This window comes from Ceratotherium simum, chromosome 19 (assembly GCF_057802395.1).
Source record: "Ceratotherium simum simum isolate JZ-2026a chromosome 19, ASM5780239v1, whole genome shotgun sequence".
NCBI classification, from domain to species: domain Eukaryota; kingdom Metazoa; phylum Chordata; class Mammalia; order Perissodactyla; family Rhinocerotidae; genus Ceratotherium; species Ceratotherium simum.
This window is the reverse complement of record NC_141918.1, coordinates 28,260,125-28,273,997: the sequence shown is the minus strand read 5'-3', so window position 1 is coordinate 28,273,997 and position 13,873 is coordinate 28,260,125. Positions and strand designations below refer to the sequence as shown.

At 39.9% G+C, this 13,873-nt stretch overlaps 1 protein-coding gene across 1 annotated transcript in view; it reads left to right on the top strand.

The window, feature by feature from the left end:
* PREP (prolyl endopeptidase) overlaps positions 1–13,873 on the top strand; it is a 117,114-nt gene that overhangs the window by 92,907 nt on the left and 10,334 nt on the right. Inside the window, exon 11 of the mRNA XM_004422165.3 lies at positions 10,871–11,007. Coding sequence (XP_004422222.1) covers positions 10,871–11,007 — 137 coding nt within the window. The remainder of the gene's footprint in view (positions 1–10,870; positions 11,008–13,873) is intronic.

Sequence of the window (13,873 nt, the reverse complement as noted above, 5' to 3'; positions counted from 1 at the left end):
CAGGAGGGGCCCCTGGAAGAGAGGCCAGGGGATTTGCTGATCCCTTCTTCACAGTGGCTGAGAGCATGGAGGCTGGAGTCGGATGGCCCAGGTTCAAATCCTGCCTGCATCATTTATGAGATGTGTGATTTGGACTAGTTACTTCTCTGGGTCAAAGTGACCACCTGAAAAAATTGGGGTGTTCGTGGTATAGACCTCATATGTGGATTAAAATGAGGGAATATTTATAAAGCCCTTAGAATAGTGCTTGGTACATGGTAAGAACTATGTAAGTGTTTTAAGCAAATCAAATAAAATAGATAAAATATATTTTGACCAAAGTAAGGGCTAAGGAAAACTGTATTGTGAAAAATATACAAGCTAACTGTCAGGCATTTTAATATTTGTTTTTTAATGTATGGAAACTTTACTTGATAGCTAGCTTATATAGGAATTTACTATCACTAGGTTCTGTCTCCAGAGTCTTGGGTAAATTTTGTTCTCTGTGTTTTCAGTTATTCTGACATTTACAGGTAAGGAAGAACTTTCTAACAATTAGAGAGGCTCCAAAATGAAATGAGTTATTACTTGTGCTGTTGTAAATTTCTTTCTCATTACTGGAAATAGCCAAGCAAAGGTTAAACCTGCCTGAGATGTCGCTTTGGGGATACCTGCATTGGGTAGGAGTGGAAGTGGGTCAAACAAGTGAATTCCTAAGAGCCCATGAACTTTTTTTTTTTCCCAGTTATGCTGTAGTCTATAAAGTCATGCCACATTGGGTACGGGGGTCTAGGGATGTGAAATGGCAATTTCAGTGGCGAGGACAGTTGAAATTGGGAAGGATTCACAAAGGTTGAAGGCAGAGAGTGGAGAGTTTTAATCGCTGGTCTAAAACATTCACTTCATTTTGTAGAGAATGGGCAAGCACCACATGTTTTCAATAGGGGAGTGACCTAGATTGAAAGGAAGATTTTTTTTTTATCTCAGAGAGATTAATCCAGTAAAAAGTGCCCAAAGTTTGGAAGCAGGAGTCCTGTTAGAAGACAAGGCCATCATGTAGAGAGGCAGGGATAAGATGGTGTGAGAGAGGCATCCGAGATGACTTTGAGCCTCAGGAACCGAGGCAAGCTGGTATAGGTATTTGGAGGATCAGAAAGAGAGTGTTTAATATGCAATTCTTACTCATTTATTTATTCAACAAATGTTTATTGAGTGCAAACAGTGCTCGTAACACCCGATAATGGATTCATCATACTGTTTCATGAAGAGCAAAACAAACACACGTGCGTTCCATGTGCAGCCTAAATCCCATTGTAGTAAGCCTGATTATGGGGCAATTGATGCGTTCTGCAAGAGCACCCTTAGAAACAACGCCTGTTACAAAAACAGAAGCTGTTTTCTCTGAACCTCTGCATGTAGTAGGCCCTTCTCTTGTATGAAAATGTCTGGTTATGTGTTTGCATTGACCGCAAAGAGATCGGAGCAGTGGAACTGAAGACGGCTTTATGTTCTGCAATCAAGTCATACTTATTCATCATAGGCGTGAATGTCTTTCTACCTTAAAATACCTGAATTCCTCTAAACTCCAAATAAACGCATCAGAGTGCCAGGATCCAGTTGTGCCTCCACCACTGTCTTACTTTCCTTGTGTTCAGAACCTTCCACTTTCTATTTCACTTCTTGCTCCACAGTTTGAGATTGGGAATAGGCTTATTATTCCAAAGAATAGACAGCCAAGCCTTTGAGAGCTGATGCGTTTCTGCAGAAACTATCAATATAGCATTTAGCATGTTATTGGCGCTCAAGAAATGTACCAAAAATTAGAACAGATTTTTAAATAGACTGATTTTGCTATTATTGAGGTGCCCCATGGGAGTTTTTAAATCTCCAGTGTGACAAAAATGTCCAACCATCCTTTGAAAAGCAAACTTCAACCACCTGGAATAGAAATTTCCCTTGATATATTCTGCCCAAAGGTGACTCAAACTCCTCCCCACTCCTCCAAAGTTAAATGCCTGGAAAACAGATAGGGTTACAACCTTCTAATGCCAAGCTAGTATTTTTAACCTAAGCATGGAGCAGACATGTGCAGTGCCTGTTCGAAGTCCTAGGAAGTTCTTCAGATACTTGTTTTACAAGATAATGAGGGCACAGAGGTTGCCTTCTGCCCAGTTCTTTGGGTAATGGAATGTCTTGTTCCTTGTTTGCGTTGACTGTGGAATTTCTGAGCGGCTCTGCTCCTTGTCAGCTGTATTTGCCACACTTAGCACAGGCCACACAAGTGGCCTCTGTCAACTCTGATAAAAAGGGAAGCTCAGCACCCTTTTAGGAACATTCTCCTTTAAACTTGTCAGGCTCTAAAATTAGGCAGGAGCTGCTATCACCAGAGGTTCTGCTCCCCGAAGGGCTTGCCCTGTGCAGTTTACCTCCATCTTGCATGTCTGAGCGCGTCCCATACTGGTGATAATGAGAGTCTTGGCATTTGCCTCAGCTCCAGACCCGAACTACATCAAATGCGAGGTTGAAGATTGTTGTTTTCGGGAGCTTAAATGGTTGCACATGTCTGAACGTCTTAGCAAAATTGATTTTATTACCAAATGCATTCATCTCAAGAAAAGTAATCATTTAGGTAGAGATCGCTGATCTTTTCATAACTGATGTCATTCTCTTGAAGAACAATAATGTTCCCTTGATTTGTTATGTTTTCTTCCTCTTGTTTTTCCTTTAAAGGAAGATGTTTTTATTTCACCTATTTGAAACCAGATTCACATGTTAAGATAGCTGGACACGTGTTCAGTGACTGCCGTCTCATGCTGAACATGCTTCTGAGTAAAGCCCCTTTGTATTTGGTGATGCTTCTGGAAAGTCATGCTTGACAATAGGGATGGGTCATTTCTGACTTTTTTGGCTAAGTACTTTATATAAATATAAACCTTTTCTCTGTTTTCCTCAATAGTTTTTTAATTTAAAGGATTCAGCTTAAGGATCCAGGAGCTTTTATCTGTCAAACAATCATTCATTAGAATATGGTTTAAAAAGTGCAAAATTAGAAGCTGCTTTGATTTCATTATTACTTAGTAAGTTGGGGTTGCTTTCTTTACAATTCTCTCAAGCACTTTTTGTTTCATTTGTGAAGTAAATTGTGTCTGGTAACCCTTCTAAAAATACTATTGAAACTGAATTTTTTTTAGTAGAACGGCATGGCAGGATATAGTGAGATTTTTATTATCATTTTAATAATCTGTCTTCTAGATGGTAACACTGATGACTGCTTGGAGGAGGATCATCTTCCCAAGCAGACTCATTTTGCTTAAAAAAATAAATACATAACAACCCCTGTATCTGGAATATGGCTTTTGACATGCTTGAATGAGTCTCCTTTTCAAGAAGGAAATAAAAACAGAAGAGCAAATAAAGCATAGTATCTCTGGCAGAATATATGTCCCCTGGATTCTCTAGGGACTGGTGGTCATTGTCATAAAAAAATCTATTAAATCTATGCCAGAGGTTCTAACTTTTGCAAAATTTTTGCATAATTACACCCAATAAAGATATTTACAAGTAAACAATTGCTGGAAGTGAATTACTTTGTGATAGAGTAGAAAAATCTCTAGACCAGGGACTTAGGAGACCTAGGTGGTAATTTTCCATGAGCTGGCAGTGTTACCTCAGCAGGTATCTTATCTTCGTGGATCTTAGGTTTGTCATTTGTAAAATAAGAGAGGTGACCAGCTAGATGAGGTCCTGGAGTGATGATCTCTCCTTGCATGTGAAATGTTTTAAATCCCCAGAATTGGGGATTATCATCTTAATTCCCTAGGGTTGAGAAAGAACTGACACCACCTTTTTTTTTTTTTACCAGGTGGCACAGTCTTGTGACTGCTCAGAAAATACCCATAGCTGTCCTCTATCAAGAAACAGTGTAGGCTTTACAGAGGGCATGGTTCCTTTTTGCCTTGTGCTGAATGTTCTTGGTTTTAGATGTGGAACAACATTGTTATGCTGCTGTGAGAGTTTCCAAAATGAAGAATTTAAGTTTTAAAGAAGAGGAAAAGAAAATTAAGGAAGGAAGCTTTCTTAATTTAGTGTGTCATCAATCTTTGGCTGGCTCACTAGTGTTCAGAACTAACTGTGGCTTTGAATCACTGTGGTGACGTTTATTTTTTATTTGCAGTGTCCCTGATGAAGGTTTCATATCGAAATACACTAAAATAGGTCCTCTTATGAGATCTCATGGGTGCTTCCAAAGATAGTCCATCGGTCATAGATTCTTTGGTGGTGCTTATAGTCTGTTAAGGTGAAAGGGTGTGCAGGGGACAGACCCTGTTGGCTCCTTGTTGAACTGGATCTTTCAGATGACTTATTTGCTCTGCTGCTGACAGAAGAAGGGAAGACAGGGCCGGACAGCTTCACATGATGAGCCATTAGCCCTGGATGACGGACAGACTTTTTCTATTACTCAAGTGGGCGCCTGTTAGATCCCATGTGAGCACTTTGTTTTCCTGTCCATTAGAGATCCCATGAAAGCTTTGGCATTCCATTAAAGGGCTGTGCCTACAGTGGACACTGAGAAAGAATGGATATGTATTTTCAGCTCTCTCTCATTTGGTTACAAGTATGAGAAAAAAAAAGTAACCCTTTTTTGCTTTTTAACTTGAACCTGCATCTTGTGGTAGCAATAAAATATTGAATAATTGAAAAATAACACATGGATTTAAGCGTTGGCAATTGTCTACTCATCAAGCACTAATGGCTTTTGTATTTTATATATATATAAATTACATTATAATTTTTGTGAGTTACTAATAATAGTTTAAGGTTCTATTCCTACCACAACTCCACTTCAGCAAATGAGAGGAGTCAAGGAGACTGGTTGGTTTTGAGGCTAGTGCAGTAGAGAATTCTGAGCAGGTTTGCCAATACAAATGGGAGAGGAGAGGCCAGGTTATAGGAACTGAAATGACTGAATGAGTGCCTGGGTTTGGGGGTCCTTGGCACAAGATATGATTCTAAGAGTTGGTAGTTGGGTGGCTGAGAAGAGAGTCAAATAAGAGACTGCTGCTACTAGCCAAAATAAGAGAGCCCTGGAGAGGAACACGTACACAGGTATATCTAGGGCACGTTGACTTGGAGATGTAGACAGGCCACCCACCATGTGAGATCACAGCCCCTCAGAGTCGAGGCAACCTGAGAGGCTTTCTAACCAGCCGCTCACCTCGGCCTGCAAATGTGGACGTGAAGGTCCTTAGCACAGTACTTTTTGGTGCCCTTTGAAATGGCCAAGAGGGAATTTGCAGAGAGGAAAAAGAAGACTGAAGCATAGAAAATTGCAAAACAGTAGCACTGGGCAGGAGAGAGGAGAGGTAGTAATGGATCAGTTAGGAGGTTGAAAAAGAGTTAGAGAAATAAAAAAAAAAGAACCAGAGAAATATCCTACCCAGGAAGCCAAAGAAGCAGTTGCCAGATAGGGACTAAAACGGCTGTGGCCTGGGAAGAAACCGATTCAAAAATGGTGTTTCTGAACAGTAAGGGAAAGAATAACACTTTGGTAAATGGTGCGTAATAGTGGGCCATTTGGGGAAAAGTAATTAGATACCAAACCATATGTAAAAATAAACTCCACTTAAATTAAAAATATAAATGTAAAGGGGCTGGCCCTGTGGCGTAGCTGTTCAGTGCACGCGCTCCTCTTCGGCGGCCTGGGTTTCGCAGGTTCAGATCCCGGGCGCGCACCAACGCATTGCTTGTCAAGCCATGCTGTGGTGGCGTCCCAGATAAAGTAGAGGAGGATGGGCACAGATGTTAGCCCAGGGCCAATCTTCCTCAGCAAAAAGAGGAGGATTGCAATCAGATGTTAGCTCAGGGCTAATCTTCCTCTCACACACACAAAATATGTGTGTGTGTGTGTGTGTGTATATATATATATATATAAACGTAAAAATTCAAAATGAAAATATAGACAACTATTTTTATAACCTCAGGTGAAGGAGTCCTATCTATATATGTGGTATCTATATTCAAGATATACAAAGAAAGTTAAAAGACAGGTTACAGACCGGGAGCAAATATAAACAAACATATGACAGAAAAAATGTTAATATCTTTAATGTACGGAGAGTTTCTATAAACGAATCAGAAAAGTAACGATAAAAGGGTGGGCACACTTTGCTTTCTGAGGAAGAGAGAGAAAAGGACTAATAGATCAAAATGTTTGCTAGTTTTAAAAACTTAAAGCAATAATGAGATGGTAGTGTTTGCCTGTTAAACTAGCAAAACTTAAAATCCATTTTAACATCCACTGCTGATGAGAAATGGACACTTAGGTAGATCATTGTCAGTAGAAGCTTAAGTTGATACACTGTTTTTAGAGAATTATTTGTCAGAATCTATTGAGTTTTTAAATGCACATACACTTTGATCTAGCAATCTCATTTCTAAGAATATATCCTACAGAAATCATAGCATTAGTATATAAGATTTATCTAAATGGGATTTATTCCATCATTGTTGATAACAGGAAAACGAAGGATAGTCTGAATATCCATCAGTGAGCAAATGGTTAAATAAATTTGTGTACATTCATACAATGAAATACTAGGCAGCCATTTTCTTTAATGAGATAAATCTGGGTGTTTTAAACTGGAAAAAATTCCATGATATGTTGCAGAGTAAGGAGAGGAGGAGTAAGTTATAACCCAATATATTAGCCTGATTCTATGGATCACCATATAATAATAACCTGTATGTGTATGAATATGTATAAATAGATGCGTCTCTATAAGCTTATGAAAAGGAAGGATATACACCACTGGGGTAAAGGTAGGGATAGAGGGGCAAGGAGAAAGATAAAAATGTTCACTGATGCCCTTTGAGAGTGTGGTTGTGGAGACAGGGGTGTACAAGGTAGGAAAGCGTGAGCTGTGGGTGTAGGTTACTGTGGACATGTTTGATCAGGAAGGAAGAGGGAGAGGAAAATTTAGCTTAAGGGGCAGACAGGGCAATACAACAGGTTTTCTTTTTTGTGTGTTTTTTTGTACAGGGATGGAGAAATTTGAGTCTATTTTATGCCAAGGAAAGGGAGAAGATACAAAAAGAAAAAGTTGTGGTAGTCAGAAGAGTGCGGGAGTGGTGGAGTTGGTAAGAAATGGAATCAAGGTTGAGTGAGGGATCCTTCTTCCTCTGGGGTCGTAGAGGATGAGTGAAGTTGGCAGAAGGTTTTTCAAGATCTCCAAGCAGATAGCCTCTGAAGACAGACAAAGCTGGAGAGTAGGGGATGTAAACAGGTGGTGTGGGAATGGAAGAAATGGAAAACATTGGAAACAGCTACTCTGGAATTGATTTAGGAACAACAGAGGTATATGGAAGACATTTAGGAAAGACATAGGAAGGAAAAGACAAAGAAGGAAAAATAAAGAATTCGTTTAAGGAAAGAAAGAAAAAGACATCAGGCATAAGTTCAGAGCCCATGAGTTCAAGTCTTATTAATTTGTAATGAGGTGAGTTGGCATTTCCTGAGTGCCCAGCAGCCTGGAGGAGGAGAAGGAATTCAGTGGGTTAGGTTAAAATTAAAAGATTTCAGGCATTAGTGACACCTAAAGGACTGGCTAAGGGTCGCAAGCTGGGCAAGACACCCCAAGGGAGGCTGACAGAGCCAGAGAGAGTATAAGGACCGAATGTTGTAGTTAGAGGCAAAAATTTAAAAAAGCAGATACCTCAGGAGTAAGGAAGGGAAGGAGGCAGTGAAAGAACAAGTTGGAGTCACAGAAGGAATGTCAGAGTTCCTCACGGAAGAGTTTCACGTTCTAAGGGCCAAGGTATAGCCAAGGTGATGGGTGTTTGTAGTACCTGTTGGTTTGTCTCCGTAGACTTTAAGTCCCATGAGGGAAGGAATTATCCAGGTCTTATCCATCTTTATATCTCCACTGCTTAGCGCAATGCCTGGCACATAATGGACACACAGCAAATATTTGAATGAACAAGGGGTTAGGGTGGGGTGGAAGTGAAGGTCTTGACATTGAGGCATTCGAGCATCTGTAAGGGCAGGGTGCTGGACAGGTCATCAATTTCATTATTAAAGTCACTGAAGAAAATCACGGCAGAACTAGATGAAGTATAGAGTTCCATATGGAATTGTCAAGGATTGTGGGAAAATCCCTGCTTTTAGTTGATAGAATTGACAAGGATAGAGGGAGTGATAAAAGCAAATGTTGTGACTAGTTTTTTGAGCCCAGATCCACCTGCGTCAGAGTGGCTGGGAGACATGTGAAATCTGCAGGTTTGGGCACTCCACCCTGGACCTGTGGAATCAGAATTTCTGGGAATGAACCCTGGGAAACTGTACTTTTAACATGTTTGCCACAGATGCTTAGACCCAGCCAATAAGGTTTAAGAACCATTGGTGTAGATTCTGAAGTGGAGCTTTTTGGTTTGGCCCGGTTTGGGGAACAAATGGAAACGAGGACTTTTGCTGTCTTCTCCTCCTAACTGAGCAAATCTAGAGCAGTGGGAAAGAAAATACCCACAGAGCCTCTTAGAGAAAAGTTTTGAGGGAAGTGGCTTCTTGAGGAATCCAGTTTCAGTTAAGTCAAAGAAGTAGAAAGTGCAGGATGGAAAATGGCTGGGCTACTTGAATGACTATTTCTAAAATGTCCACATGGATTCCTTCCATAGTTATCAAATACTCAGGATTCAATTTGCCCTTTTACTGAAGAGTCAGGTTAAGGTTTATTATCAATTGCCCTTCTATAAATGGAAATGGCATGGAATAGTGTTGTGTGTGTGTAGAGATCTGTATACACGCATATGTATGTGGTGTGTATGTTTATTTCACGTCTGAAATAGCCTTCTTATAAGGAGTTTTCCTGAAGATCATTTTATCATAATCATCTTCACAGTGCCCTTTCACTTTCGGACAGCATTCGAAATGTTGTTATTTTAACATGTGAACCCACCAACTTAAAGCTTGGATATATTTTTGCAACTATGGGCATAAAGGGGACTTGAGGCTTTTGATGGCATTCTAAAAGGGTGCCTTTGTCCTGGAGCCAGGTGGGAGAGTTGCAGACCGACTTGCAGACATTGACAATCCTACAGGTGGTAGCAAGAAAAGTGGTACCAGAGAAGGAAGCCAGATCATCACAAAGCAACAAGCTGGGGCACTTGGCAAACAGAAGGGGAGTCTGAGAGTCAGCTTAGTGGGGACTAGAGGTGCATCAGTCCCACTGACTGGGTGAAGAGCGGAGTCAGAGGAGGATGTTTCCTGAGGAGGGGTAAGCGGGACTGGAGAGGGATTAGGTGCCGGGGCAGGAGTTGAGGATAGGTGGGAAGTTGGGGGCTAGCTGGAGGGAAAATTATTTTTTGAACAGATGATTCAGTTAAGGTAGAACCGTGGGGGACACCTTGCCCCACTGCTCCTTTGATGCTATTGCCTCTGTGGTTAGAGTACTCCAGATTCTTCTCTAGTCTGAGTTGAAGTATTTTAGCTCATTAGCCTCAGCCAATCAGCCAATCACTTGGAACTTGTTCCTCTTACTCTGCATTTACTGTGTGTAACCACACAGTTACACTCCATTAGTGGCTGCTAATTGGCACTAAATAACTTGAATAAAACTGTGTTCCTTCTGATAATTTTGAACTCTGCAAAGTATTCTCCATGATTCCTAAACTGTCAAATTTATGCCTTTCTCAGTATTTCTCTCCAAAGTCAAAAACAATTGCTTTTTATGCTGGTATTTCTTGGCAGGTTTCACAAAACTACCAGATTTGCATTTACTGTGGCCCTGTAGGGCCTTTCTCCAAATCTGCACCGCCTCCACCCCTCTCCTCCCTGCCCCCCACTGCTTATTTCCAAGAACTTTGTGGCAGCTTTCTACAATGGAAATGCCACCTTAAAAAGATTTGGGTAGAATATGGCTGCAAGTCACCCTAAGTGTAAAGGCTTATGTCTTGACTATAACATGTGAGGTCAGCAAGACCTCTTTGAGCTGGGGAACTTTGCAGGTGTCAGGTGGGGTAAAGACACCATGTTTGCCCAAAGAGAAAGCTATTTACAGATTTTCTATCTGGAAAAAGCCATTATCAGCTTTTGATAACTTATCACTTATTCTATGGTTTATCATTTGAATAGCATTCAATGTTCTCTTTCTTATCCTTTTTCTCTTATTCCTTTTTATCCAAAAAGTAATGAATATAGAAATGTTGACTGAACTTGCCAGATTCAGTAACGTTTCATGAGCCTTAATTAAAAATACTGGAGAAAATGTCTGTCTTTATTTAAACAGGAATAATAGGATTTCTATTTTATTCCTCATCTACTCTCTAAGCTAATATATGTTTTGTTGTTGCTAACATTTAAATAGCTGAACATAGAGAAATGAAGAGTTGAGTGTCCTAACGTATAGAGAGGAAGTTGAATATGAAATTGTGTTTTAGAAAAGAAATCTCCCTAGATTGAATTGTTTGGTAGGATGGCCAAATCCGACTTTTTCCAGTGCTGGGAGGGATGATCAGGAGTAGAGCACTGAGTGTCTGTTCCCTTCTGTGTGCCTTGTGAAGGCCCTAAGAGGTGGGCGTGATGGCCCTGTTTTGGGGATGAAGAACTGGGGCTGAGAGGGGATAAATGGCTTGCCCAAGGTCACCTAGCTAGATAGTTATGGAATAAGAATTCAGATTCAAGTCTCCCTATTTTCAGACCCATGTGCTTTTCACCACTGCACACCATCTCCATAAAAACTGAAGGATGCTTCATCACATGTTCTGAGTGGTACTGGATTTTCATTGTACGACTCTACATCTTGAAAAGGGAATTTACTACCTGCATGTTTCTCCCATTTAAAAGCATGCAAGTGTTTGCTAAGTAATACTAAATCTATTCTGCTTTCTTCTGTTCTAGATTTTCTACACTAGCAAGGATGGTACAAAGATTCCAATGTTTATTGTGCATAAAAAAGGCATAAAACTGGATGGCTCTCATCCTGCTTTCTTATATGGCTATGGTGGCTTCAACATATCTATCACACCAAACTACAGGTAAGCAGGGAACATTCTTGGAACTTCAACGTGTATTTGATGCTCTCCATACAGTGGAAAGAAACCTGAGACTAGTCTACTAAATCATGTTTTACTAATATATTTAACTCTATATTTCTTGCCATTCGTTTTTGTGGAGGGGCAGGATTATGTGTTAACTACGTGCATTTTTGATCAGGAATTTCAGGATCATTACAAGCTAATCTTGTGTCTTCAGTGATAGGTTGTTTGAGAGCTAGATGGCGAGGCTATAGCTGAGGTCTTGAAGAAACAAAGCTCCTACCTTCAGTGTTTGTCATTTGCTACCAGCCCACTGTGTGTTCTCTTGAGAGGGAATGGTTTCGTTTTTCATCAGCACAGAGTCTTAAACTATCTAACATTCACCTATTACTTCATCTATTTTAAACTGTTCTGCACTGTTTCTGTGATTATTTCCCAATAACTTAGGTTCAGGGAGAAAAGTCTGCATTTATACATTGGCTATTGTTTATATGAGTATATTTTATTAGTTATTTGCAAACTTGATTTTAATATCCCCTTCACAGTATAAAATGGAATTTGCTTTTGAGCATTTTTAATAGAAACAAGGAATCTCCTACCAGCAAGACCCGCTTTAAGCCAACTTCTAAATAGAGCCTCACTTGAAATCTGATTCTATTCGGGAAGAACGTCATAGACTAGTGACTACCAGAACATAAATTCAGATTAGGTTCAACCAGCTGTTCCAAATCTGAATACAAGAAAACTGTTACTTGTTTTGAGCACTTGATATCAGTGGAGCACTCTGCTAATGATTTAGGATTTGATGAAGTATGAAACATGGTCCCTGCCTTCAAGTAGTTCATAGCCAAATTGTGAACTGCCTTGAACATCTGGCTAAAAAGTTTGATTTTATCCTTTTGTTAGTGAGGAGCTGATGAAAGTGTAAAACCATCATGTAAAATATTATTTTCAGAAGATTTGTGAGGCATCATCATATGAGTAAATTGAAAGGAAACTAGTTAGAAGAGTGTAGTGACAGTGGCTCTTCATTCACTTTACAGTGACAGCACCATTCAATGTTCTATAATGCCTCCTCTGTACCAGCCACCATTCTAGGCAGGGCCTGAGCCCACAGATGGGCTTCCTATCCCTTGCCAGAGAGTTTCCCAGGTGATGAGATTTGCTATTTCATTGGTATGTCCGTGTCTGTGTGAGAAAACCATATGCCATATTTATTATCTGTGATTATTAGTCTAAGAATGCAAGCCAGTGACTGTTAGTTCATTCAATTAACCCAATCCTTAAAAGAAAAAGTAAAATGTGTCACTGTGTGCCCCTCTTTGTCACTCAAAGTGATGAAACTGAAGCTTGTATTTTAAGTCATGCTGATGCCTGAGTGCCGGGCCAGTGAATACGTGCTCCATTCAGTGAACAAGTCAGAGACCGAAGTCAGAGACCCTGAGCCCCATTCCCCTGGTCCCTACAGTGGGGTTTGGATGAAGACGACACTGATTCCTGAGCAGATCTACTGTAGCTAAAACTACTTGTCTTTGTTCATTTGTGCAACAAGTACGAGCATACCTCAGAGATACTGCGGGTTCAGTTCCAGACCACTGCAATAAAGCGAGTATCACAATAAAGCGAGTGACACTAATTTTTCGGTTTCCCATGCATATAGATATTATGTTTACACTGTACTGTAGTCTGTTAAGTGTGCAATAGCTTTATGTCTAAAAAGACAATGTACATACCTTAATTAAAAAAATACTTTGTTGCTAAAAAATGCTAACCATCATCTGAGCCTTCAATGAGTTGTAATCTTTTTGCTGGTGAAGGGTCTTGTAAAAAACGTGATATCTGCAAAGAGCAATAAAGCGGATCACAATAAAATGGGGCACGCCTGTATTTATTAAGCCTGCTCTGTCAGGAATCAAGATATGAGTAAGGAAGGGTCCCTGTACCATTTTTATCCCAAAACCTAGTGGCTACACTGGTAGTTTCAGTAGAGACCATCAGGGGTGCATGAAAAATGTTGACGAGAAGACCAAGTAATTGAAAATCCATTTGGTCAAAACAGTATGGTTGTATGGTCGGATCACCTACCCCAACTCTCCTTTCCTCTTCTTCCTTGAGATCCAGGAAATTAGCACCCAGACCATCTAGAGCCTCAGATTGCAGAAGCCCATGGTTTCCCCAGTTACTAAAAGGAAGAATGATAAAAATTTCAGAAATAGTTCTTAAAGCAAAATTAATGTTAGCTCACAGCAAATAGAAAAATAAATGTCACTCAGCACCATTAGGGTCAGAGTGGAGAGAAGAGGAGCAAAACGTAAAATCCAAATTTTCCAAAGAACTTAACTGTTTTTCCTGGAAATTTTGTGCTGTAGTTTCTTCTGTTTATTTCTAGAAAACATTCTCCAGCCCTGAACATTCCACTCATCTCTTCTACCTCTCATACACCTATATTGTCTAATTCAACATCTAAATGTCTGTAAAACTGGAAAACCTGTTTAAAATCCATGTTTCAGAAATAGCTTTCTTTTTTCCAACTTGAACACTTTGGAGAGCGATACCGGAAAAAATGGTAGCAGGGCCATTATTGGGTGTTTCTATAAGCCCAGCACCATTACCACCAGGGCTGTGTCATGTGGCTGATGGTATTTTGTTTGCCAAGACAGTTGTTTAAAAGATGGATTCAATATGCAGTGAGGGCCTCTGGTTTTTTCTGTTTGCTTTACGAATTGCTTATCCCACTGTGTTTAGCGAAATATTTACCAGTATAGAAAAATGAGATATACTGAATGATCACAAAAATGTATGAGCTTTGCAGTTAAACATTAATCAGGAGTTATATATTTTCACTTTAGTCAAGTAATATAAAAGT